Source organism: Camponotus floridanus, unplaced genomic scaffold (assembly GCF_003227725.1).
Source record: "Camponotus floridanus strain SB8 unplaced genomic scaffold, Cflo_v7.5 scaffold7, whole genome shotgun sequence".
Classification (NCBI taxonomy): Eukaryota; Metazoa; Arthropoda; class Insecta; order Hymenoptera; family Formicidae; genus Camponotus; species Camponotus floridanus.
In genome coordinates this window covers 229,291-253,234 of record NW_020229838.1, presented here as the reverse complement: position 1 = coordinate 253,234, position 23,944 = coordinate 229,291, and the positions used below count along the sequence as shown (strand labels likewise).

Here is a 23,944-nt window from a genome sequence, read left to right as displayed (position 1 = left end):
CAGCTTGTTTATTGCGTTCTTTTTTCTCTTTCTCCTTTCTCGCTCTTTCCTTCTATCTCTACGTTTAACCACGGAAACTATTCTCAATGTTCTCGGAGCTCGGTGGTTTTTTCTCTCAAAACTCCTGCTCTCTCGATAGCATTTTAGAATTTATTTGTATTTTCATATATACTATCTCATCACAGGAATTATGTCTTTATAAATATTTTCTGTTATAAAATAAACGCGCGCGATATTTACTAATAATATTAAATAAAAATTTATTTAATTTATTTATTTTCTACGTATACAGGATATTCTGAAACCATCGAATTTTTAATAAAGATTCTCTGGTCGAATTAGAGCGATTTTTCCTAAGCAAAAATATCAAGGTATTAATAATTAAGGCATTGATAATTCTTGAGTTACAAACCCAAGATTGAAAAGAAAGAATGTTAGCAAACTAAGCTTTGTGGAGTTGAAAAGCTAACGAAACTATATTCCTCAGTTAATTTTAAACGGAGTTTACTTTGATAGAATTTTAAGTTTACATCAGTTATACAAACATAATGGAAGAATGAAAGAAATTGGAAACCTGAAAAAAATAATGATCTCTCTTGATATTTTCGCTAAGGAAATATCAATTCCAAATTTCCAGGCCAAACTACTATTAAAAAGACACCCGATTGTTTTGGAAATACAACTTATATAATATTAATTATAAATTAAATAAATTTAATTATAAATTAAATATATATTTATGCAAATAAATTTTATATATGGCATATTAAAAAGAAAATTAACGTAAAAAAATGACTGAAAACGATTACCGAATATTTTAAATCAACTTACCTCTCGCCTGGAATTACTGGTGGTCGGTGTGCGTCTCCCTCTGGCGTAGCCGGCGTCCATGGACCTGGTGTTCAAGGAAGCTTGTTCCTTCGGGTCGATGACCGGCGGGACACGATGAGGCGGCACCCTCGGCCTGTACTCCATAGTCCGATTGTGACTCTTGGACTTGGGTGGTGTCATCATGGCACCTTGACCGACGTCCGAACAGCTCTCCTCGTCGGCCTCTTCGACGGGCGAGGGTGGTAACGGTGGGAACTCCATCACTTCGACGCTCACCTGCCGAGGTAATAACGCGATTCAAACTTCTTTTATGATATGAGAATAAGCCGATTTATGATTAGAGAGCTCACATCTCAAATTCATCTAAGTACCTGTGATTCCTCTTTCATTGCAAACTTTAACCGTCAAAAGAATTTGAAAGATTAATTATTCGAATGAATATTATAATGCCATTTCATAATTGATATCGCGTATTGATCGATGTGTGATGGACATTTTGAAAGATCGACTTCAAAAAGCTTCGAGCTAAAGAGCTTGCAAATGCAAATTTCCAATGGAAACTAGTTTGACCCAGAATCAGTTAATCGATGAAGGACCCTCGTGACGATACGCGTATGAATAGCCATTCAGCTGGATGATTGTTCAACAAGTTTGTTGAATATTTTCATCGACTCGTGCATTGAATCAACGAAGGTAATTCATAGCTGATTCATGGCAAGCGCACGCTTACTCTCGAGGGGTATCTTTAGCTGATCAAAGATTATTTGTTATTCTTTACATTTTTAATCGAAATGCGAATACCTCGAAGAATCGCGATTCACTTGCTTCATTCGAAATTATTAATTACGGCCGTTACATGAATAATTAGTTTAAATGTTTCAGAACTGAACGAACTAAGATTGTGTCACTAAATGTATTATATAATATAAATTCTCTTTTTTGATTCTTTTTTTTTGATCCGAGAATTTTTTAAATTCTTTCCATATATTTTTACTTTCAAAATTAAAGAATTTCTAGACGCAACTTTTTAAAATAATTTCATTTATTGTGTGTGTTTTTTAATATCTTTTTCTTATACGATCAAGAAGAGAGAGAGTTTTCACTTATATAACATTGTCATTTTTCTTACTACCGAAAATCACAATAAAGATGATATTTGGTTGCTGAAGCATTGAATATAAATATATATATATTTATAGTACATTTTTTTTAAGCATATAATTCATAATTCTCTAAATATAATATTTTAAAATAAATATTTTTCTGTTAAATAAAGTATGGTGAAGACAATTTTTCCTATTTAATATTGATTTATTAATTATGGAGTCATATTTTTGCACAATATATAAAAGCAGGATCATATATAACGTTAAAAAATAAAAGTCACACATTGACATGCATTTATCATATCTCTGATAACTACTAACTGTACTGACTTGATCAATGGCGGTTCATTGACCGCCTGCAAGAATAAAATTCAAAGAGCAAAATATTCCTTCTTAAAATTTCTTTCAATAAAATTCTTCCCTGATATTCCAGGATAAAAAAAATTCTTGCCAAGTCCAGGTTTTTTTCTCGGAAATTGGAAATTACGATATACATCGTGTGTAATAAAGAATGAATCTTTTACCAGCCAATTATAATGTGAAAATTAGTAAAAACGGATTCGCGTGAGAAAGAAGGGAGCATTCGACCTTTTAGTTACTTCTGCGTTTCATGATAAGAAATACGGTGCCGTTGCGCGGCATCGCTAATGGAATCCTATATTACAGAACTCAATTTATATACGGGGCGCTCCGGTCTCAGCTGCTCGGCGCCTCCTCCACTATCACGGTTTATGCCGTATATATTTCCTGCCTTGCATTTTTCATGTAGGTACACCTTAGTAGCTCTCCGCCGGAAGAGCGGAGTCTTTATTTCCGTTTCATATGTCTCTCTTCGTGTTTGAGCGACGTACGTGGAATAACAATAATACGAAGTATTCAAATACGCGGTGACGCGAAACCGAAATTCCTCTCCTGACCCAGCGACCCATCTACCTACCTGGAACTCCGGATTCTTCGAGTCCTCCAGGATGGCGTCGATCACGTTCTCGATCTGCTTCTGATCGTTCTTGTGGCTCTCGATGCCATTCTGACGCAGTCGTCTACCAGACGAATAGACGACGTCGGCGACGCCGTTTAATTTTCTCCGATCGGCAAAGTCCGCGTCTGAGCTGGCTTTGGACGTTTCGGAGTCGGAACTGTATTGCTGTTGCTGCTGCTGTTGCTTGCCGCGGGATCTACCGTCGAAGGGACTGCCGTCAACCGTAACGGGTTTCCGGCCCTCGTATATCGGCGGTTCGTTCTCGAAGCTATTGCGCTTCGAGCTGTTCTGCCTCAGATCGCCATTTCGCCAACGCTTATTCTCGCTGTATGACTCGCTGTTCCTCACGTTCTCGATCTCCTTGATTGCGTCGCTCACCTTTTCTAGTTGCCGACGGTTCTCCTTGAGCGCCTTCTTCACGATCTGATCCTCGATCAATAAATTGACCGGAATCTTGGAGGCTAATCGCTCGTCGCTCGCCGCGGCCCCGAGTTTTTTCCTCACCTGCGGTTCGCCAGGATTCGCTGACGACATGCCGATGTCCAGGTTAGGCGCTGTCGGCACGATGTTGCAATCTCTCGATCGGTCCAGACGCGAGCGATCCATTTGATCTTCCTCGAGCGGCGAGGGCGGCAGTCGCGGTAGCTCGATGTTGTCTCGCTCCTTGTCCTTATCGGAGATGTCGGACGTTTCCTCCTCTTCCACGGTAATCTCCAGTTGGGCTCGACTGTTGGGATCGTTGTTGATTGCCGGCATCGATACGACTCGGATGAGATCTGGCGGCGGCACCGAAGCTGCAAATTCCGGCGGCGGCTCGTCCAGACCCTCGAGCTTGCCCTCCTTCAGCAGACTCTTGATGTTGTCGAAGGTGCTCGAGTATCGTTTCACATCCGACAGTCGGCCATCTTCACCGTTTTCGAAGGACAGACTCTTGGTCTTGGTCGGTGTTTTCGGTAGAACCTTGCGTTCCTTTTTGCGGCCGCGTCTTATGACATACGTACCATTCTTCGTGAGTTCCTGCGGTCGTATCTGATCGAGATCGTTCGTGGACGAATCCGAATACGGCGAAATCAAATCGTCGTCGGTCGTCGATAGCCGCGGATCCTGCCAATCGTCAAAGTCGCGCAGCTTCGACGCGGAACCTACGCCTGGAACAAGTTCAATTCATATTTATATCCTATCATTTTATTTACAATTCCCGCAATAGATGCAATTTAATCGTAAAAATCTTTTTAAATTCCTATTTTTACAATAAATTTCTGTCAAAGATTGAAAATTTTAAACTATTTAATTGTGAACAGAATAAAATTTTTAATACGTCATGTGGCGCGGCTGTAATATCTGATAAAATCATTAAAATATTCTTTCTTATAACTTTAATTTCAACTTTCTCAAACATTGTGACATAATAAAAATTGCCGGAATTATATTCCGCACAAAAAAACTAAAAAGAAATTACTCTCTTTATTAGATCTAGAAAAAGCATGTTTCTTAAACTACGTAATTTTATAATTATGAAAAATTTCAGCGCTTTATATTTTTTTTTTTTCAAAATAAAACAAGCAAGATAGAGAAGCACTTACTCGAGACGTCGCTGCTCTTTCGTCGTCTTCTGCCGACAACTTTGGTACTCCCGGGAGCGTACAGGGGATCGTCCTCCAAGGATACCTCCCACGCAATGGAGTGTCTCTTGCTGATGGGCGGCGGTGGCGGCAGCAGTTCCTCCAGAGAGTCATCGGAGAAACGCTCCTCCTCGGACTGCGTCCTAAAGTCAGCCGAATTGCGGGCGGAGAAGTCCGAATTACGGGTGGAGAACAGGTCGGAGTAACGCTCCTCGGAGCAGCGGTCGGACGTCGGCGCCGAGAAGCGCTCGCACGAGTCCGCGCGCGAGTACGAGACAAAGTCGAGGTTCCTTATGGAGAACGGGTCGGAGGTCGGCGCGGACACGTGATCGTTGGAGCTCGCGCTCGCCACCGCTATCGAGAAGTCCGAGTGGAAGCGCTCGTTGGACGTGGAGTTGGCGCGCGAGAAGTCGGACGAGTCGCAGTTGGCGCGCATCGAGAAACGCTCGACGCTGACCGAGCTCGAGCGCGGTATCGACGACCGGCTCTCGGACTCGGAGTTTCTCGAAAACCGGCCCTCGCTCGAGTCCGAGTCGTTGCGACTCCGACGCTGCGTCGCCGACGACGACGCGTCCTTCGCGTCCGAGCCCCTGTTCATCAGCAGACGATCCTCCACGCTGCTCGACTTCATGATCTCGTGATTCTGCTGACGTTGCTGGGACGAGTACTTCCTCAGCGGATGGGACGTCGCGCGATCTCCTCTCTCGGGACTGTCCCTCTCGTGCTGCTGACGATTGTCCGCGGCGTCGTCCAGGCAATCCTCCGAGGAGCGGCGGCGCACCTCCCGGTGCTTCTCCACCGCGCTCGGATTCGTTCGCGGTGGAATCCAATTGAAGGATACCTTGCCATCGTACGGCAAACTGGCGAATTTGCTGGGCGGACTGGGTAGTTGGGTCAGTCGCAGCGACTCCACCGTCCCGTTCTCCCAACCATAGGGCCGCTGATGACGTGTCTTGGGCTGTCGAAATTCATTGGGAATTCGCGATAGAAAATTATTTAAAGTTGTCTTTTGTCAAAAACAGATTAACCGATCTTTTCTCGTTTCTTTGGAGCTTAATATTAAATATTTCTATGATTAAGCAGGTATACAGGGTGTTCGGAAATTCAACAGACAAATTTTCAGAGATTATCGGAGGCACCAGAAGAATCATTTTTTTGCAAATGAACCTGAGATCGGAAACGTGTCATTACATCGCTACGGTATACAGAGTGTTCGAAAGAGTAGGGATTTCGAAGTATCACAAAAAATAGAAGTTTTACAAAAAATTGTTTTAAACAAAAGTTGTAGGATGTAAAAAGATCTATTTACTGGCCATGTATTTGATCTTGTATGGCGTCGCCAAGATCACGACAAGGCCTTGAATTTTTGAAATGGAACCCTCCACTTTTTATTGCATATTCTTGTAGTCTTTCTCAAGGCCTTTTCAAAACACTAATAATTTTATCAATTTTAAGTAAGCCGTTTCGAAGTTATTGAAGTTATAAAATTTTTCCTGATAAGTCGACGACTGTAGCGATCGTATTATTATCCGCAAATGAAGGTAGAAGTGATAAATGATGGTGGATCTACTTTTATAACTGACCGATACGTATGATATTTTGGGCTATTTTTTATTACAGACATTCGACCCTTTTACACCTTACAACTTTTGTTTGAAACCATTTTTTGCAAAACTTCTATTTTTTGATATTTCGAGGTCCCGACTCTTTCAAACACTCCGTATGCCGTAGCGATAATGACACGTTTCCGACTCCAGGTTCATTTGCAAAAAATGATTCTTATGGTACCCTCGACAATCTCTGAAAATTTGTCGGTTGAATTTCCGAACACCCTGTATAATACAAATATATAACTTTCAGTTTCAGATCTATTTAAAAAAGTACATTGAAAAATTTGAGTGAAAAATAAGTTTTATTTTTTCGAAAAAGTTAGTTAATTTATTATCTGCATAATTACTGAGGAAAGCAATCTTTTCTTTCTTAATCTTTAACAAAGGAATTCATTGAAGTAAACAGCAAAAGGGATTTCGTTATTTCAAAGATAAGTATACAATTTTCCCTCTTATACCTTTACAATCGACGCTTTGATGTTTTATCGCAACAATTTCAACTTGCTCCAAAGAAACGCGGAAAATCCCATTGTAAATCACGATCCGTTCGTTGGAAGCTCCCCGAGATGTCTCTCATCGTTCCATCCCGAAAGCGCATCTCGCGAGAGAATCCTCGATCGTTTGCAGAGATCGGTCATGTCGGGCGCGATGCGATGCTTCGATTTTACGCGATCGGCATCGTAAATCGACGTCGTTACGACGAGCACCGAGACGAGAAAGTCGCGAAATTATGAACGTCCAGGCGCCGATCCGCGGAATACGCGTCGTAAATAAACCAAGTTATCGGCGACAATCAAAGGGAAAGAGTGAAAGAGAGAAAGAGAGAGAGAAAGATGATACTCACGAGGGTAGTTTGCGTGGTAACGGCGTTTCCATGCCGCATACTATCCTCCACCATCCACTGTTGCCGGCCGTTATTCCGCCGCTCCGGGCCCACGACGTTTCTCTTGGAGTTTCCCGGGGAAACCCTGGCCGACAAACGAGAGGAAAATAGGATAGAGCTGCAGTATTGTATCGAATCTCTAGCTGTGGTGCGCGCAATTCTCGTAAAGCTGTCCGTAATTTAAACCGAGCACGTTATTTAGAGACGTTATTTAGAGTTAGTCGGTCCCTCGACATTTGTTTTTAATATCGGGTACACCGGGAGAATCGCCGGAAATCCTCAGCGCGGATTATCGATGTGTTGTCTCCTCGATGCTGCGACTTTAACAAACGCTTGCTTTGCTAAACTGAACAAATCCTCTCTCGATGAAAGGACTTTGCGGAGTTCGCGATGTTTCCGGATAGCGCGGGAATGCCGAGCGTTTGCAAAACTCGTATGACAATACGTCATCAGGGAGAGTCTGTGTGTCTGCGCCAAGAGGGTAAAGTTTTTTATCCTATTAACCTTCTTTCGGCATATTTCCAAAGTTACCAAGTTGCCGAAGAGGAACGCATGAATTCAAACAGCCTCCGCGGTCGAATAACGAGTCGATGAAAAAAGTAAGGAATAGAAAATAGCGGAATAAATTTAGCCAAAATTTCGCTTTATGTCGGCCAATCAATCTCTTTGTTTTTTTCTTCAGCAAGCATCAAGATCAATCATCAATTCTGACATTTCAATCATGTAAATGCATAAAAAATAGAATTAAAATATTATGATTACGATATTTTGATAGATTGTGTATTGACAAGCAAATTTGCGTAAATTGATTTAGGAAAAATTAATTAATAAATTTACAGAATTTAATAAAATAATATTGTGCAACAAAATAAAAATAAAATATTTAAAAGAGAATAGCAGTTTCATGTGAAATTTAATTTACAAAAGGAAATATAAAATCCTTTTGTACAAAAATATTTTAATTCAATATATCGCAATCGAAATAAAATTCAAGCAAATCGGTATACAAAGATAAATCGAAATACATTTTTTTTAAATATGCAATTTGACACAAAGGGATGAGCCGTGCGATTTTTGCGGGAGACATCTCAATCGCTGACCGTGCAACAAGACAAGAGCGAACGACGAGAACGACGTCGACGACGCTGAAGAGCGAACTAGATCGATTGGCGCTCGACTTCCGTTTAGACGGCTCGCTTCCAGTCGATAAACGTCGCGTCGCCTTCCTGGCGAAGACGCCGAGGAAAATGATGCCCCACGCGGAAACGCGATCCCCATCGTGTCATTTAATGTATGCAGTCAATCGTGTGCAATATGACCCGTCTTGACGACATCGCGATTCGGTTGCACAATTTAACCCTCTTGCGTAACACGTCATTCCCAGGCGAAATTATCGCCGAAGAATTTTCCTGACAATGAGTTTTGATGGAGGAGTGTGTTCCTCGCAATGCGATAATTAAATCTTCGCTAATTTATAAACATTGCGAGATAAGAACGACAATTTATTTCGAAAAAAAGAAAGAAAATGATATCGCGAGAAAAAAAATATTCGGACGTTGTGTAAAATTCGAGTGTTTTCCATCGCGGATGCAAACAAAGAAGAAAAGTAGAGAGAATAAAAGCCTCTTTCGCGCAAAACAAGTTTACCGTCGAGACTTTACTCGCAAGAGAAAAGTCGCGTTGATTTTCTGCGACGAGGACGGGGAAGAGAGAGAAACGTTTTGTCGGAATGACGAGCGTCCTCTACGGAGAGGAGAGGTTTCTCCGAGTAGGAGAGTCCGCATTTCGAGAGGATGGCGGAGCTTGAATGCACTTCGCAGACGTTTCTCTCGCGAATAGAACAGGTAATAGGCATGAAACGCGGTGATTAGGATCGACAGGTACAACGAGGACGCCGTCGCCGTCGACGGCTTAAGGACCCTGCGCGTCTAACAAGAACAATCTGTGGCTTCGAAAGTCAACCGTAAATCGGAGAAATTGCGAATAACCTGCAGGCAATAGTCTGAGCTAAAATCTCTATAAATATCGTGAATCGAGAATTAATTTCAATTCGACAAAGGTGATAATGTGTTTTATATCAAACTTCTCATATTTCTAACCCATAGTAATACAAGTGATTATTTTATTTTCTTCGTATTTATAATTGGAAAAAATTTTGATTCGAGTATATAAAATATATATATATTAAAAACATTAAAAAATTCCCTGAGTCTCAATAAAATTTCCATGAGAATTTGCTGATTTTCCAAAGAATAGACGCTTCGTATTAAATTAATTAATATATTATAACGGATAGAAAGTAAGGTTCAAATATAATAATCGAGATTGAAAGCAAGAACATTTTCTCTTCTCGATTCTGCTTTAAGGAGCAATCGTCAGCGATTGCCAGCGAGTGCAGGTGCGTTTTATCGATGCAACCCGGTGGAAAAACGGCGAGAAACCGGCGGTGCTTGCTCGTTTACGGCGAAGCAAGTGGCTGGAAAATTTTCGCAACGCTCAGAAGTGGGTCTTCCAGGTACGCGACCAAGAACCGAACGTACTCCGTTGATGAAATCGACGCGGTAGTTTTCCGGAGGAACGAGCGCCTGCAAAGGGAAACTCGCGTCGAGTGCAACGAGCTTCGCCCGACGTCGCTTCCGGTGCACTTTGCACCGCCGAAGAGAATGCAATCGCGAGTTATGCCAAAGTGCGATATGGAAGAGGAAATGTAAGAGAAAACGGAACTTCTGGTCGCGAGAGGAGGATCAATCTTGTTTGAAATAATACCGGACAAAGTTGAGGACGATGATGGCTCGAATGACGCCTGTTTCTGATGAAAGTTACGCTAGGAATTAAAATCGAAAGTACGAGAAAGCTCGGGAGATCGTCGCGCACGCGACAAAAAAGAAGGATATTCTCGTTACGGAAACGGAAGTCCGTTTTCTCGTCCTTGAAACGTGAAGAGGATTCGCAGGTGTTCGAAGAGGACACCGAAAGAAATTTAAATGAACGCGAATCTTCTTCGCTTCGAGAAGAAATCTTCACGAGTTATCGCCGCCAGTTACGTGAGCGAAATTATCTGTAGCTTCTCGATAAAGAGCGACATTTATTCCGGGTACGATTTCGCTCATCTAAGAATATCTCGAATCTTATAAACGCAATTTGTAAATTTTCATATTACTTTAGAGCGTCGCGCTGACATGCAATTTTAATGTCAGATCTCGAGTCGAAATTTTCCTTCTATTTTCAACCTCAATTTTCTTGCATTTGTATAGATTCTAGAGAATTTTCAGACAGATTTAATTTATATAGAAATTAAGCTTCTTTAATTCTGCACCTTCGACATAAACAAGTAGTTTCTTACTTATAATTAGAAATTCAAAAAAGAAGCTTTCGACAAAATTATAAATTAAACAGTTCCAAAAATGATCTGTTTAAAATATCAAAGTAGATATTAAAATTCAGATCAAAATAGGAGAAAAATATCAATTAGAGATTTTTTACGAATTCCGTACGACTTTCTTTTTATTTAATTATCTATAATTGTCTGAAAAATTAATTATATCTCATTAAATGATATTTTGGAAATTATATGTTACGGATTAAGATTTTGAGAAAATAAATTCAACTGGAACTTAATTAAACTGTAAGATTTTTTATTTAATATCATCTGAAATTGTTTATGCATTGAATAGTATATTTTATAGTAGACAAATCCGGTGACACGAATCGAGAATCAAATGAAATTCTATGGCAAGAATCTTGTATACGTATATTGACAGATGAGATACACCAGGTCAAGTGTATGAAAACGTGCGACTCCGATGGCGAAACCGATCGATTGACACTCGACTTTCGACTGATTTGTTTCCAGTCGATAAACGACGAAACGAAGGTCTCTTGTCGGTCCTTTTGAACGAAGAAATATATCTCGAGGCGATATTTTTATTAAAGAAACCGCTATGTATTTTCGCGCGATTTACGCGGTAAATACATATTAAATATTATTTTAAATTTATTTCAATATTAAATTTATATTAGTTGTACTTTTCCGAGAAATGAATAAATTTAAATAAAGTTTAAAGTTTAAGTAAGTGATTAAAAGATTTTAAGTAGATTATCTATAATTTTTAACGATTTAATTCAGCGTCCAAAAAAAAAAAAAAACACGAAGAGATGTGAAATTACTCTTTTTTTTAAATGTGGAAGATTTGCTTTTCGTTAAAAACTGCCCAAATTCCGATGCTTGTAAAAAGTACTTACATCGGCAGAAGAGTCGAGATGATACGTTCGGCCTCTTCCGGGGGCGGCGGAAATTCCTGCGTCGAGGAGACGCCCGCGAAATCCTGCGGCTCCGGGCAGTCCGGGACCGGGCGTAATGCTACCAATGCCATCTTCGCCTTTCGACCATTCATGCTCATGTAACCGTCGTCCTCGGATTGGTGTCCTGCCGGCACAAGTTTTGCGATTACGGTGAGTTTCTCGAGACGAAAGACCCGAGACGTCGGAACGACTTAATCCCACCGAACGTCCTGTTTATCCTAAACGTCGGCGACTATTTCTATTACGACTCTTTTCGAACAGTTCTCAAAGGGAGAAGGAATTGCATTACCTTCGCGCTTTGCAATCCTGGAAATACGTAAACATTACCGTGCAGTAAACTATCGGTGATATTTCAGAAACTTTCTTAAAAGCGCCTCGGAAATCGATCTGTATCGCAATATCCCAGATTTGCGCGATATTCTTATTCTTTCGAAAGAACCGGTTGGATCGGTGGCTGGTAACATTTCTGTACTCCTCATAAAAATTCTGTACTCTTCTACTTTAACGTTATTGCAATAAGACGTGGATTTTCCCTGAGGAATCTCTCGTTAATCAGCCGCGATCGCTCGTAAAGGTGTACGGGTGCAGGGATGCCAATAGGATGTCGATTTGAATTTTCGATGAACCGTATACGAGACAGGCCTGCCCGGTTCCTGCCCTCATCCTCTCTGGGAAATGTTACGTGCTTTCATGCCGATTTTCCGCGAATTGAATGGCAGACCGCCAACTCGGCAGGTTTATGTTGTACGTCCGCAGAAGCGCGAAAGGGTAATAAAGAGAAAATATGCACCCTCCAAAAGCCGAGAGAGAATGACGGCCGAGGATTCGAACAATCCACTGTCCAATAACACGTCCGACGATAATCTTACTCTCGTTGTCCGCAAAATGCGTTTCATTTCATCTATTTATAACTCTGTTCTTTTACATTTAAAGACATCATTCGATTTTCGAAATCTCAGACATCTATAAAAATACGATTCGGAGTCTTCAAAATCCTGGGGATAATTGCTGATTCAACGAATTATTTGAATCATTTGAAGGCGTAAAAAAAGAAAAAAAAAACATATACTCGTATATGATTTATAAAAAATAAATAAAAAATAAATTAAAATAAGTAAAAAAATTAAGGATATAAAGAATAGGAAATAATCCAAGGAAATATGCGTAAATTAAAAAAAAATGATTAAAAATAATTAGATTAATTTCTTCCTTTTTTTGCGCATCGCTCAAATATTGGATCGATCCTTAGAATTACGAGTCCATCGTGCAAGTTTGCTCCCAGTTCAACATGTACGGGGAAGTGCAAGAAAGTTAAATATCTTAGTTAAGGGTGACGAGTTAAATTGCACAAAACACACGCACACAAACGATCGCACGCGCTCCGAACGACTTTCCGTGACACAACTCGCGTCGGCATAGAACTTTGTGCTTCAAATGCGAGCCAGATATCTTTAGAGAGGCGGAAATAGCGTGCGAAGTTTTAGAAAGAGGCGTACTCGGTTGTCACTGGAAATTTACTATCTTCGCCCTGTCGATATAAAGCGGGTGTCGCTTCTTCCGCAAGTTCGAAGTGGATGCTTCCGCGGTGAAAATTTGTCGGCGGAGCCATCACGTGTCGCGATTCCCAAAGATTTCCGTGTTTCGTGTAAAAACGATGGATTTTCAGTCGTACAACGGAGAGCGCGATATTTGTTTTACACATCGAGATTTAATATTTTATTCGCGATAATGGACCATTTACGATTCGATTGCGATAATGGCATTCTATTCGATTGCATTGTTCATAGTTATTATCAGTAAGCGGTAACGAGCGATGTTTATCGCCATTTTACATCGATGTGCTTAATTATTAATTACCAAGATGATAAATAAATAAATGTAATTACCGCAGTGTCGATTCGACGGTAACTTGCTGGCTGGATTGATACAAAAGCTTGCAATTTTCACGAAAATCGTGAAATCGCTGGAATCCGCGCAAATGCATGAAAAATGCGTTGTGTATCGAATACGAGCGTTTTCTCCACGCTTTTCGACTAGTTCATTCGAAGGATTTTTCACACACTATTCATGCGTTCAGCGATGAATATATATGTATATATTCGACGAGAAAAAAAATTGACGGATCCTGTCAGCGGTCTGTCAGCTCGTCGGCGCGTGTTACTCGACTACTAGAGGTGAAATCGATTTTTGCGGCGATCAGACATCATCGGACAATTCTGCTGCAAAAGTGTTCGCTCGACATCGTGCAAAATCACGCGGAAGGAACGAGGGAGGTTGAAAATTTATGCGATATTTCTCAATAGCTCTCGCGAACGAAAGAGCCATAAAGGAAACTGCGTGGGAAACTGCGTGCTCGTGTGAAATAAACCAATCGCAGACCTTGCGTCATGTTAATATAATGTTTAAATTTTCCCACTTTGTCTTTATAACGAACTTTTGCTATATTTCACATGAGTTTATTCGTGCATACCTCGCGAATTTAACATTCATTTGCGCGTAATTTGTAATCGTATTAAAAATTGGGAATTATATTACTTCGGATAACTTTGATTTTTCCTCCGAGGATTCATCTCGGAATGGAATAATGAATCTATATTAGATCGCATTAATAACTTACCACCCGCTCTCTATTATAATCGGGATCATAGGATTTGAAGTCTTATGTACGTATATGATAGCAACGCTATGTGAGCCTCGTGGGATTCTGCGGTCTTCGTGGACCGCAAAATTCTGAAATTCCATGCAAGATTGTCTTTGGACGATCGAAAATACGAAAGATGCAAATATCTACCATGAGTGATGAAAGCTCAATTGTCGCGCACAGATATAAAAGATTTCACGCTCAAAGGCTTTTAAATTCCAGACTGGGTGCGTGCGTTTAAAGCATATTATAAAATGTAAAAATAAATAATATACAAAATATAAAATATATGCGATGCTTGCGACTTTTTTAATTGCGTTGACGCGATCGTGCTTTGACAGAAATGATTTCCTTCGCTTCCACCTCGACGCTTTTTGCGCGAAGAAAGAAAATAAATAATGAAACATTAGAGAGGAAGGGGAGGGGTCCTCCCTTCGTGTGAATCGTGCCGTGGTTAATCGCTCTCGGCAAATACGAGAACGACGTTTGCAGAGGGCCCGTGAGGAAATAGAAGCTAAGACGGAACGATAAACGGGGAAAAAGAACGTTACCTAAAGACGGACTCTCGTCGTCGGGCGTGAGGCCAATACTCGGTTCCGTGCTGCTGCCGCAATCCCCGACGCCTCCCCCGGCGCTTCCGTTCCCGCCGCCTCCTCCACCGCCACTTCCGCCTCCCCCGCCGCTGTCTCCGCCACCTTCGCCCTCCACCTCAACGTGCTCGTCGTACTCTGAGAGTACCTTGTCCAACAGCTCGATCGATCGTTGCACATCGTCACCTCTGGAACAAACAAAACGTTCGATTCTATAGAGATTATCCTTCTTCTATAAACAAAACGCGAGGATCACTTCCGAGAGAGAAATCTCGTCGCGATGCGCGCAATTCGCTCTTGTAAAACAAGCTGGTTTATTGTCGAACGCTTGTCCTCCGATTTCTCCGATACGGTTTCGCGATTACTATCGATGAAATAAACGAAATGAAATAATAGGAGATTTTAAGAAATCCTTTTTTATAATAGGAGATTTAAGAGATCTAAAGAGATTTTTTTCTCTCAATTACATTTAATAAATTATATTTTTACTCATTTCATTTATCCTTTTTTTATCTCGAGTTGACATAAATCATTAGTATCGATAGCAGCAAACTTTACACCATCCCCACATTCCCTTCTTTATATTATTATATAATATCTACACGTGTTCCACTTTCGTAAACGATAACCGATAAATGCTCCGATAATTTTACGCTGTTGGCGTAAACTCTATTTTCTGAAGGGATGTTAAAAAGTCAGTTTTTAATTAAAAAAAACAGTGGGTCGCGTCCCGTAATAACATCGCGTTGCTTAAATTAAAATTAAAGGTAAATATAGGACGATTCAGAATTCTCTTTTGCGTCTGTCCTTCGCGTGATTCACGTTATAAAATGCATTTTTTCTGCCGCGAGTGTTCTTTGTGCGAGAAACATGTTTGCATTTTTATAAACTTTGTATGCTCTATCTTTGTATACTTCTATCTCTCATTCTCTTTAAAAGAATCACGTCTCTCACGTTTTTCAAGTGTATATGTTTCAGTATTTTCTCTACATATATCTCTCTCTCTCTCTCTCTCTCTCTCTCTCTCTCTTTCTCTAAAAAATATTAATTAAAACTTTCCGAGAGCAATGTGCTCACAATGTATGCAAACGTTCGCCCAACAAAGTTTTCTTCGGTCGACGATTTCTGGGTCAGTTTATCGAAGTCGCCGCAGCTCAGGGTGATACGCTTTGAGATCGACAGGGTTGATGAAACAACGAGGAACGCAGCGATGATTTAGCAAACTTTGTTACGTTCGTTGGACGAATCCTACTTTTCCTGGCGTAGTGTGTACAGGACGCTCGTTATGAGTTCATCGTGAAAAATCGATTATCCAGCCATGGCACATTAATCCTTACTCGGCTCGTCCACGGATAGGCCCTTTGCCGTCGAGCGAAAAAAAATATACTTGTACTTCAACGGTTATTCCAGGGAAAAAATCTCCCCGCAATCGTGCGAGAGAAAAGAAGTAACATTTATCTGTGTTATGAAAGCTTATCTGATACATATATGTATGTTATTTACCATGAATTTTTCAAATCAGGGAGATTGAAACCCTGTAAATATTTATAGAAGGTTGAATTGCAGAGATTTCTCGACGAAGAAAAAGATCACGATTCTTTCCTTCTGCAGGAAGAAAATGTCCTCGTAAAAAATTCAATACAATTTTTTAATCTGTGGAACATATTAAAATATAAAAGAAATTACCATATTTTTATTCAATATTATATTTTATCAAAAATATTGTAATTATTCAAATATTTTCGTCCACAAACAAATCCATAATTTACTTTTTTTTATAAATGATTAATATCCTAGTGTGTCGTTATATTTTATAATAAAAATGTTATGAAAGGGAATATATTTTTCGTGTAATTTGTATCATAAAATATTTTCTTCATATATATTTTGTAATATTTAAGCGATAAATATGGACATATCTCGATATAATGGCCATCGATCGTGGGAAAGAGCGACAAAGCGTGAAGGGAGGAAAATTTCAAAGCCTGATAAAGGCGCTCCAGCCATTATCAGTTGCTATTATATCATACTTGCCTATACACATACATATATATTGTGACTCGCATCGTCGCCTCGAGGAAAATATACGTCAAAAATCAGTCATCATTATTAGCGCGCGTTAATTATCTCTTTCGTTCGCGGTGAACAAACCGACAACAATACCATCGATAACGCTCGGAGTTTGGGTACATCGTGCTTTTCCGGGTCACCGGTTATATCATGTTCCACCGGGACCATCCTACGGTAACCTCGATGCCTCCTACGTGCCGATAACCAAGCATTTAATTAGGCACAGTGTCATCGAGGGTGGAGGAGGGTGCAGGATGCAAACAGAGGGTTGGACGAGCGAAGTCGCGAGGCAATCTAAGCACTGACGCAATGCGGTCGGTCCTGGATCGTAATCACGGATTGTTAATTAGTGTGGAAACACGACAGAGCCTTCGTTACCGGGGCGTAACGCAACGAGAGAGGAGGAGGAGGAGGAAAGAAGAGCCGAGTCAATCAGTCGATTCAGCTATCACTCGACGATGAAACGCAGCTAGTTTCATCATCGTGATGAAAGAAATCGCTACCGAACGGATTGTGTCTGGGATATAAAAGATATCTTACGAATTACTCTTAAATTTTGATCGCTCGATATATGAAAGATAATCATGTAACGCGTTTTTGTTTTTCAATTTGCAGGTTTAAATAATACATTGAAGTATTAAAAAAAATAGAAAAGAAATTTTTTTAATAAAATAAACATTTTAAAAATAAAATTAACATTTTTAAAAATAATTTTTACATTTAAAATTAAAACGCTTCTTCTTGTATGAATAAGAGATTATATCTCTCTTTCGTTTAGTATATTTTATATTAATTCTATTTTTTTTTAATTAGAGATATACGTCTGAATATATATTATTTCTGATAACACATATTATATTTTTTTCTCATATTATTTTTCATTTACCTTTTTATTTTTATATATTTTTTTTCTTTAAATTGTATGAACCCGGACAGTAATCAAGAGAAGAAGCTCGTCATCGGATATCGCTGTTAGCTCATTACGATGTCCTTGGGGATGAAACGCACTAATTTTTCGGGACAAAGGAGACGCGGACTTTGTGCGGAATTAATATCCCGGGGAATATTTCTACCGTATAATAATCGTCGTGGTCGCAAATTAACAATAGGGACGAATACCGATTGATCTTTACCAGACTAATAATCTTTTGGGGGGGCTGTGTATAAATATATTAAACTTTAATAATCCTGTCCGTAAGAGAATGCCATCTGTAATTATCGAAAATAAATCAATAATTAAAAACTATTATCACACAAACAACCACATTCACTAGTGTTTAGAATTAAAAAAAAAAATATTTAAATATTAAAAGAGAAAATTTTCCAATCCTCTCAAGTATCTCGTTAATTCCGGTATCTTTTAGAGAAAAATGTTATGACACGAGAAAAGTAGTGTCGCGAGTGACATGTCGTAGATCATCAGGTTTTTTAGACGAATCATCCGTTTGTTCAACGATCACGTAGCCAAGCAGAGCGGGAAAAAATCCACGAGGTATCCAAAAGACGCGACGGAAGACGTCTGACGGATTAGGACGTCTCTTTGACGTTCCTCGGATCGTTCGTTCGGACGGCAAAGAGCCTCGACGCGCCTCCAATGACAAACCGTCGTCGTTTATCTTTCCGAGTCTTCGCCCCGTGGCGGAATTCTGAAACGGTTTGGCGAAGGATTCCTTCTTGGACAAATAGCAATGGCGTCGACGACGGTGAGCTCGTTAAACGCTCATTTTTCAAGCTCATCCGGCGGTTCCGGACAGACGGCTTCGCGATCAGCAAAGCGAAGCTTAATATGCCGTCCGTACTTTCCAAAGTTTTCGCATGCAACAACAAAGAGTTCCATTCTCTTGCTTCTCTCTTACCTTCCGATCCGTCACTTGGTCCGGAGGATGTCGAGTCTTGTCATGCGCGATTACAATTGCCTGCAAAAGCTCGGCCGATCTCTAAAAAGCTCTTCATTCTTCACGTATAACGATACTTTTGATGCAAAATACCTCGAGAATGATTATGATATTGTTATTACATATTTTATTCAATTGATCGACCGTACAACAACGCATTAATCTTCTGTCGTAGCTGTCATCCAGGACAACAACTTCTCACGTGAGATATCAATTTTTTCGGCCACGAGATATCAATATCAATTCTGATCGTTTGTCATTAATCAAACAGTCGATTGAAAAATCGAACCTTTTCGACGAAGAGTCGAATGGAAACGTTATTACGTACCTGCCATTTCGCTACAGATCGTTCCCGAAATATATTTATGAGCTGTCTACTTGATCGAGACGTAATACTTATTCCTCGCGTAAGAAAATATTTTATAATTTATACGAGAATATATTTATATATAATATATCAATATAAAATGTATGCGCGAGTTTATTTTAAGTTCTCGGGGAAAGAAAAATTTTCAGGGTCATTGCTGTCTACTTTTTTTTTTGCAATTGGCGCATTTTTCGTTGCCAAAAGCGAAAGCCATAAGCTGGCTTAGTTCCGCTCGCCAACTTTTCCTCGAGATGTCTCGTGACATTCGCTATATCGCCCGAATAATTCGAACACTTGGGTAGACATTTATCGGGCGCATTCTCTCTTTCCCTCTTTTCAAAGTTGAAATCTTTTTCGAAGATTGTTCGTGCGCTGTTAAACTGCGCCGTCGAGATATCTTTCGAAAGTACAATATTACGCGACGGAATCAATACTTTCCTCGCAAGTCGGTAAACATTGTACGTGGGAGACGTACGCGTGTGACAGTGCTTGCGCCGGCTTAAGGGAGAGAGAACAGTTTCCGGGACGTGTCGCGAATGCGAAAACCTCAAAGATATTTGCGCGAAAATTTGAATACGATCGTCGAGTCGTGTATCTCCCGGATACTACTCCGAAAAATAATCGCGGTTTACTCTCGAGTAAACACGGCAGAGAAAATACAAAGAGAATAACAAGAGAGTTAACACGCTTAATTCTCATCATCGAGAGCTCCGGAATAACTCTAGAATCTGCATATCCGTGTGTGTTTCGAGTCTCTCCGCGAGTCCTACCGCGAAAAGGTCGAAAGTTTGCGGCGCTCGAGCCTCTCTGCGGTTTCGTAGAAAGGTACACCGTTCTTTTCTCGTCGCTCCGTGTCGTAGAAAGCCTCATCGACCGGAATCCTGCCTTTTACACTGGAGACACTGGTAAAGACGAGGGCGACCGCAGCACGCGCGACGGTGGTAATCTATAGCGGCCAGGTGTATCGATTATCCTGTGACCCGATTCGGACTGGATATCGAGTTCCTGGGTCGGCATATAGAATTCCCACCGTTGCACGCATCTGTACGCGTGCGCCAGAGATGGACTGTTCCACGTGCAAGGGTGGATCCTGGGGAATCGCGCTGCTTCCGCCGCATATGTGTTTCGAACAATCGCATATCTTATCGAGAACCCTTTCAACAAAATTAATCTTGCTAATTTTGCGTCTTGCATTATAAATTATTAGATTCTGAGATCACTTATTCCTATATTTATCAATCAATTTTTAATTAATATATATTTAATCTCTTTTAATTTTCTGTGCGAGAATAATTCTGAGATCAAAGTATATATAATGCTTATAGCTGAATGTTTTTTGCTATATAAACAATTTTTTTTAATATTTTGTAACATTATTATTATTATTACGATGCACGACAATTTCTCCCAATTTAATTACACCCGCACGTATGAATGATCTCAGTGATTGCAATTCATTAAAAATGCCTCAGCGTTTTTAATTGCGCGATTCGCACGTATTCGAGCCGTAAATTCATTCCGTATTAATTTTGCGCTTTACAAAGAAGCATAAATTCTTGTCACAAAGCCCGAACGTGACACCTATATTTCACGATCTGCGTATTCTTTATCGGAAGATCGCCAATGTACTAGTATATAAATTAGATAATTTTTTTTTTAACGAGCCAACTATATTAGCATACGAGATTCTGATGGAAATTTCTAAATATTTCCCTAAGTTTACGTTAGATATAAAGCAATCGCTTTATGTAACACAAAACCCGACTATTTGTACAATAAATACTCATGGCGTTTGTAGCAAATCGCCACAAAAACAGGACAAAAACAGATATTTTGACGTGACGTAACTCTAACTCTAACGTCTACGAAAGGTTAACGACTTTCCGCGAAACATCTACAAATTAATGGGCTTCGATCGACGGTGTTTTATGGCGCCGAGACAATGTTACCCGCCCAAATGACCCATCTGACCCAGACTACCCAACGTCTAGGGTTTAGCTGATGATCCCTCGGACCCCTACAATGCACCTGTCGTAGTACAGGGTTTCGACTTTAGGACTGCCTTCTCCGCACGTGACGATATCGCGAGGAGAGTCTTACCATCGGGTCGTTGCGTATTTATGACGGCGCGACTGTCTGCAATAATGGCTCGCAGCTCATCCCGTATTCCACGCCACGTTTCGACCAGCGGTCACGCGACTCGTCGTTGGCAACCTAATCCCCATTTTCTTTTTCCTCCCCCCCCTCGGTTGCTTGAGACTGCGTGATACAATTTTGCAATTTTGTGAAATTCACAAACGACGATACGTTTACCGTGTAAAAGGTAACGGGATCGGAAAATACATACGACATCGTTCAACTCTCTCATTCTCAAGGAAAGGTGAGCATTTCGTATCGGACACGATCGAGCCTCTCGTGAATTTTTCACGCGAAAAATATTCGAAAATATTTGGACGGCAAACGTTATCCTTCCATTTCACTTAACGTTCACCTCCCGCCAACGCAAGCGAGAGAAAATTAAAATTCAAACTGTCAAAATTTTGGTTTTTACTCATGCTACGACTTGTACAACGTTCAATGAATATTTTTGTTAGTTTTGTTATTAATGTTTGTACATTATATAAAACGTAATTGTATTTTAATGGCTTGTAGGTGGATTCTAAACCGATACTTTGATAATTAATTTGATAATAATAAATGAAAATTTATTTTTTAAAACATGTAATAGTTTACTGTTTGTATGCACAATTAAAAATAATAATCCGCAATTTTATTAAAAATTTAAATCCCTAACAACCATTATTTGTCTTTTATCTTTTATCCTTGATAAAAAAAAGTCCATATTGATACGCAAACAACAAGCATTAAATTGATGTTTACAGTAGATATTAAAGTGATTTACATGTTGAGTGTTCCTTTATTCTTCATAATTAAAAAAAATGATTTTCCTAGAGAGACGTTACGAAATCAAGCTGTCGCGATCAAAAAATTTGCTCGCACGATAGGAAGGAAATTGCGATCGTATTTTTTCAAATCGCTGAGAACGAACAATGGTGATATCGTTATCCATGCGCGAACAAGTTGGAAGCGCACTCAGATGTCTCATTAGGAGACTGCGTTATACATGAAGTTTCGACGCGAATCAGAAGTCGCCATCAGCGACCACTAAATTCTCCATGTTGTATGCATGCACGACATCCGCTTCCGCCTGGTAATAATAATCTATACGCGTGTGTCGTGCATGCGGAAACATGGTGTTTTGCGCGCACATCGGCGGCTATTAAATTAAGCGCGAGCGCGCGAAACGTTATCCGCGCAATCTCTCCTGAAAAAAGGGAGAGGCGTCGCCGCCTCTCTCGCGAATTACAATCGAGATGATAACTAATTATTGTGGAGTGTACCGTGAACTCTAGGAGATTAGTTTTGCCCCCGATCTACGGGATTATGCGACGGAATTAATCCGCCATCCGTAATTCCACGCGACGATACTCTTGGATTCTGTAATAGTACATACGTGGGTGTAACGGTGCTGCGCAAAGCAAAATTGTAAGCGAAATAAAATGTGATAAAATATTTGAACAATTTTTTTAAATCTAATAAATTAAATGAAAAATGTGTAATAAATATATAAAAAAAATATATAAAAATATGTATAATAATAGTAAAAATATACGAGAAAGAAGTAGGGCATTTTATGACCTAAACTATCTCCGTTATGCATGCAGTTATCGAAAAGTTTTAAACAAAAGTTTCACAGAGAGGATATACATATGATATATATATGATGCATGTAATAAATTTCTTCCAGCTTATGCGTTTTCACGATATTAATACATTATCTCTATTTTTTTAAATAAAATACATTTTTTCTTATATAAATTAATTCTCCTCATTATTTCACACATAAAAATATAAAAGGAGTTTTTTATTGGAATTAATATTAAAATTTTGTATTAGAAAAATAAATACTACACGAGATATTTTATAATTTATTTTAATTTATGTTACGACATAAAATATGTGTAATACTTTATAAAGTATTTACTTTTCGATAACTTTACTTTAAAATTTTTACACAAAAAAATGATGAATTAAATTAATTGACATAAAAGAATATATAACTATATCTTTAAAACAAAATATATATGTAATTGCAATTGTATAAAAATAAAACTATGAATCGGTTATATTCATTATTCTGTGAAGAATTTAAATATTTTTAATATAGTATTTTACAAAATTGTACGTATATGTCATTATATGTTAAAACAAATAAAAAATCATATACACCATATGATTCTTTTGATAATTCCGTTCCAATATTTTTGTACGTATAAAATGGGGAGAATCGATATGTTGCATCATATTTCCCCTTGAAACCGTGAAACTTTTGTTGAAAGCTTTTCTCGATAACTGCAACTATGGCAGAGATAATTTAGGTCATAAAGTTAAGTGCTCTGTACGTGCGTACGTTACATGCAGGAAATTATTCGGATACAGTTCGATATTCCGATATTTTCAATCAACTAGAAATAGAAACTTATTGGGAATTCTGTCCGCTTTGAGGTAACGACGAAAATTGGTTGGCAATTTTTGACTAGCGATGCGCAAAACTAACTACACGTTACGGAAATTCAAACCACACATTTACCTGTACATGGCTCGTCAATCCATCGATTTAGCGATTTAACTCCAACGACGGATTAAACTAAACTGCTTTCGCGCATGCGATATCAAAGTCTCGATCAGCAACTCTTTCGTTTGTCGCTTATAAATCTGTCGCAAAATATAATTCCTCCGCTTCGTTCGGGGCTCGAGCTGCGCCCGCGAAAAAGTAAATTCTTTCCTCCGGCTGTCGTTCTTTGCCCCAGTTATATACCAAGGGGAAACGTCGCGATCGACTTTGGACAAGAGGAGGGTGGGTTTCGGTCGCCATCTCCGAGAGTCCCGTCGGGACGGGAAGCGACCGTCAATAGAATCTGCTGGCAATCGCGAATTAATTCTCGAGACTCGTTTCTCCACCGTTTCGATCTTTCGACGGGGGCGGA

At 39.6% G+C, this 23,944-nt stretch overlaps 1 protein-coding gene across 4 annotated transcripts in view; it reads right to left on the bottom strand.

Annotated features, from left to right (window-relative positions):
• Positions 1 to 23,944, bottom strand: part of LOC105254782 — a 188,080-nt gene that overhangs the window by 33,177 nt on the left and 130,959 nt on the right. For all 4 annotated transcript variants that reach the window (XM_011263672.3, XM_011263671.3, XM_011263673.3 and 1 more), the window contains 6 exons: positions 14,526 to 14,752; positions 11,274 to 11,457; positions 6,993 to 7,116; positions 4,500 to 5,496; positions 2,875 to 4,064; positions 832 to 1,107 (listed from right to left, as the gene is read on the bottom strand). In XM_011263672.3, coding sequence (XP_011261974.1) covers positions 832 to 1,107; positions 2,875 to 4,064; positions 4,500 to 5,496; positions 6,993 to 7,116; positions 11,274 to 11,457; positions 14,526 to 14,752 — 2,998 coding nt within the window. The remainder of the gene's footprint in view (positions 1 to 831; positions 1,108 to 2,874; positions 4,065 to 4,499; positions 5,497 to 6,992; positions 7,117 to 11,273; positions 11,458 to 14,525; positions 14,753 to 23,944) is intronic.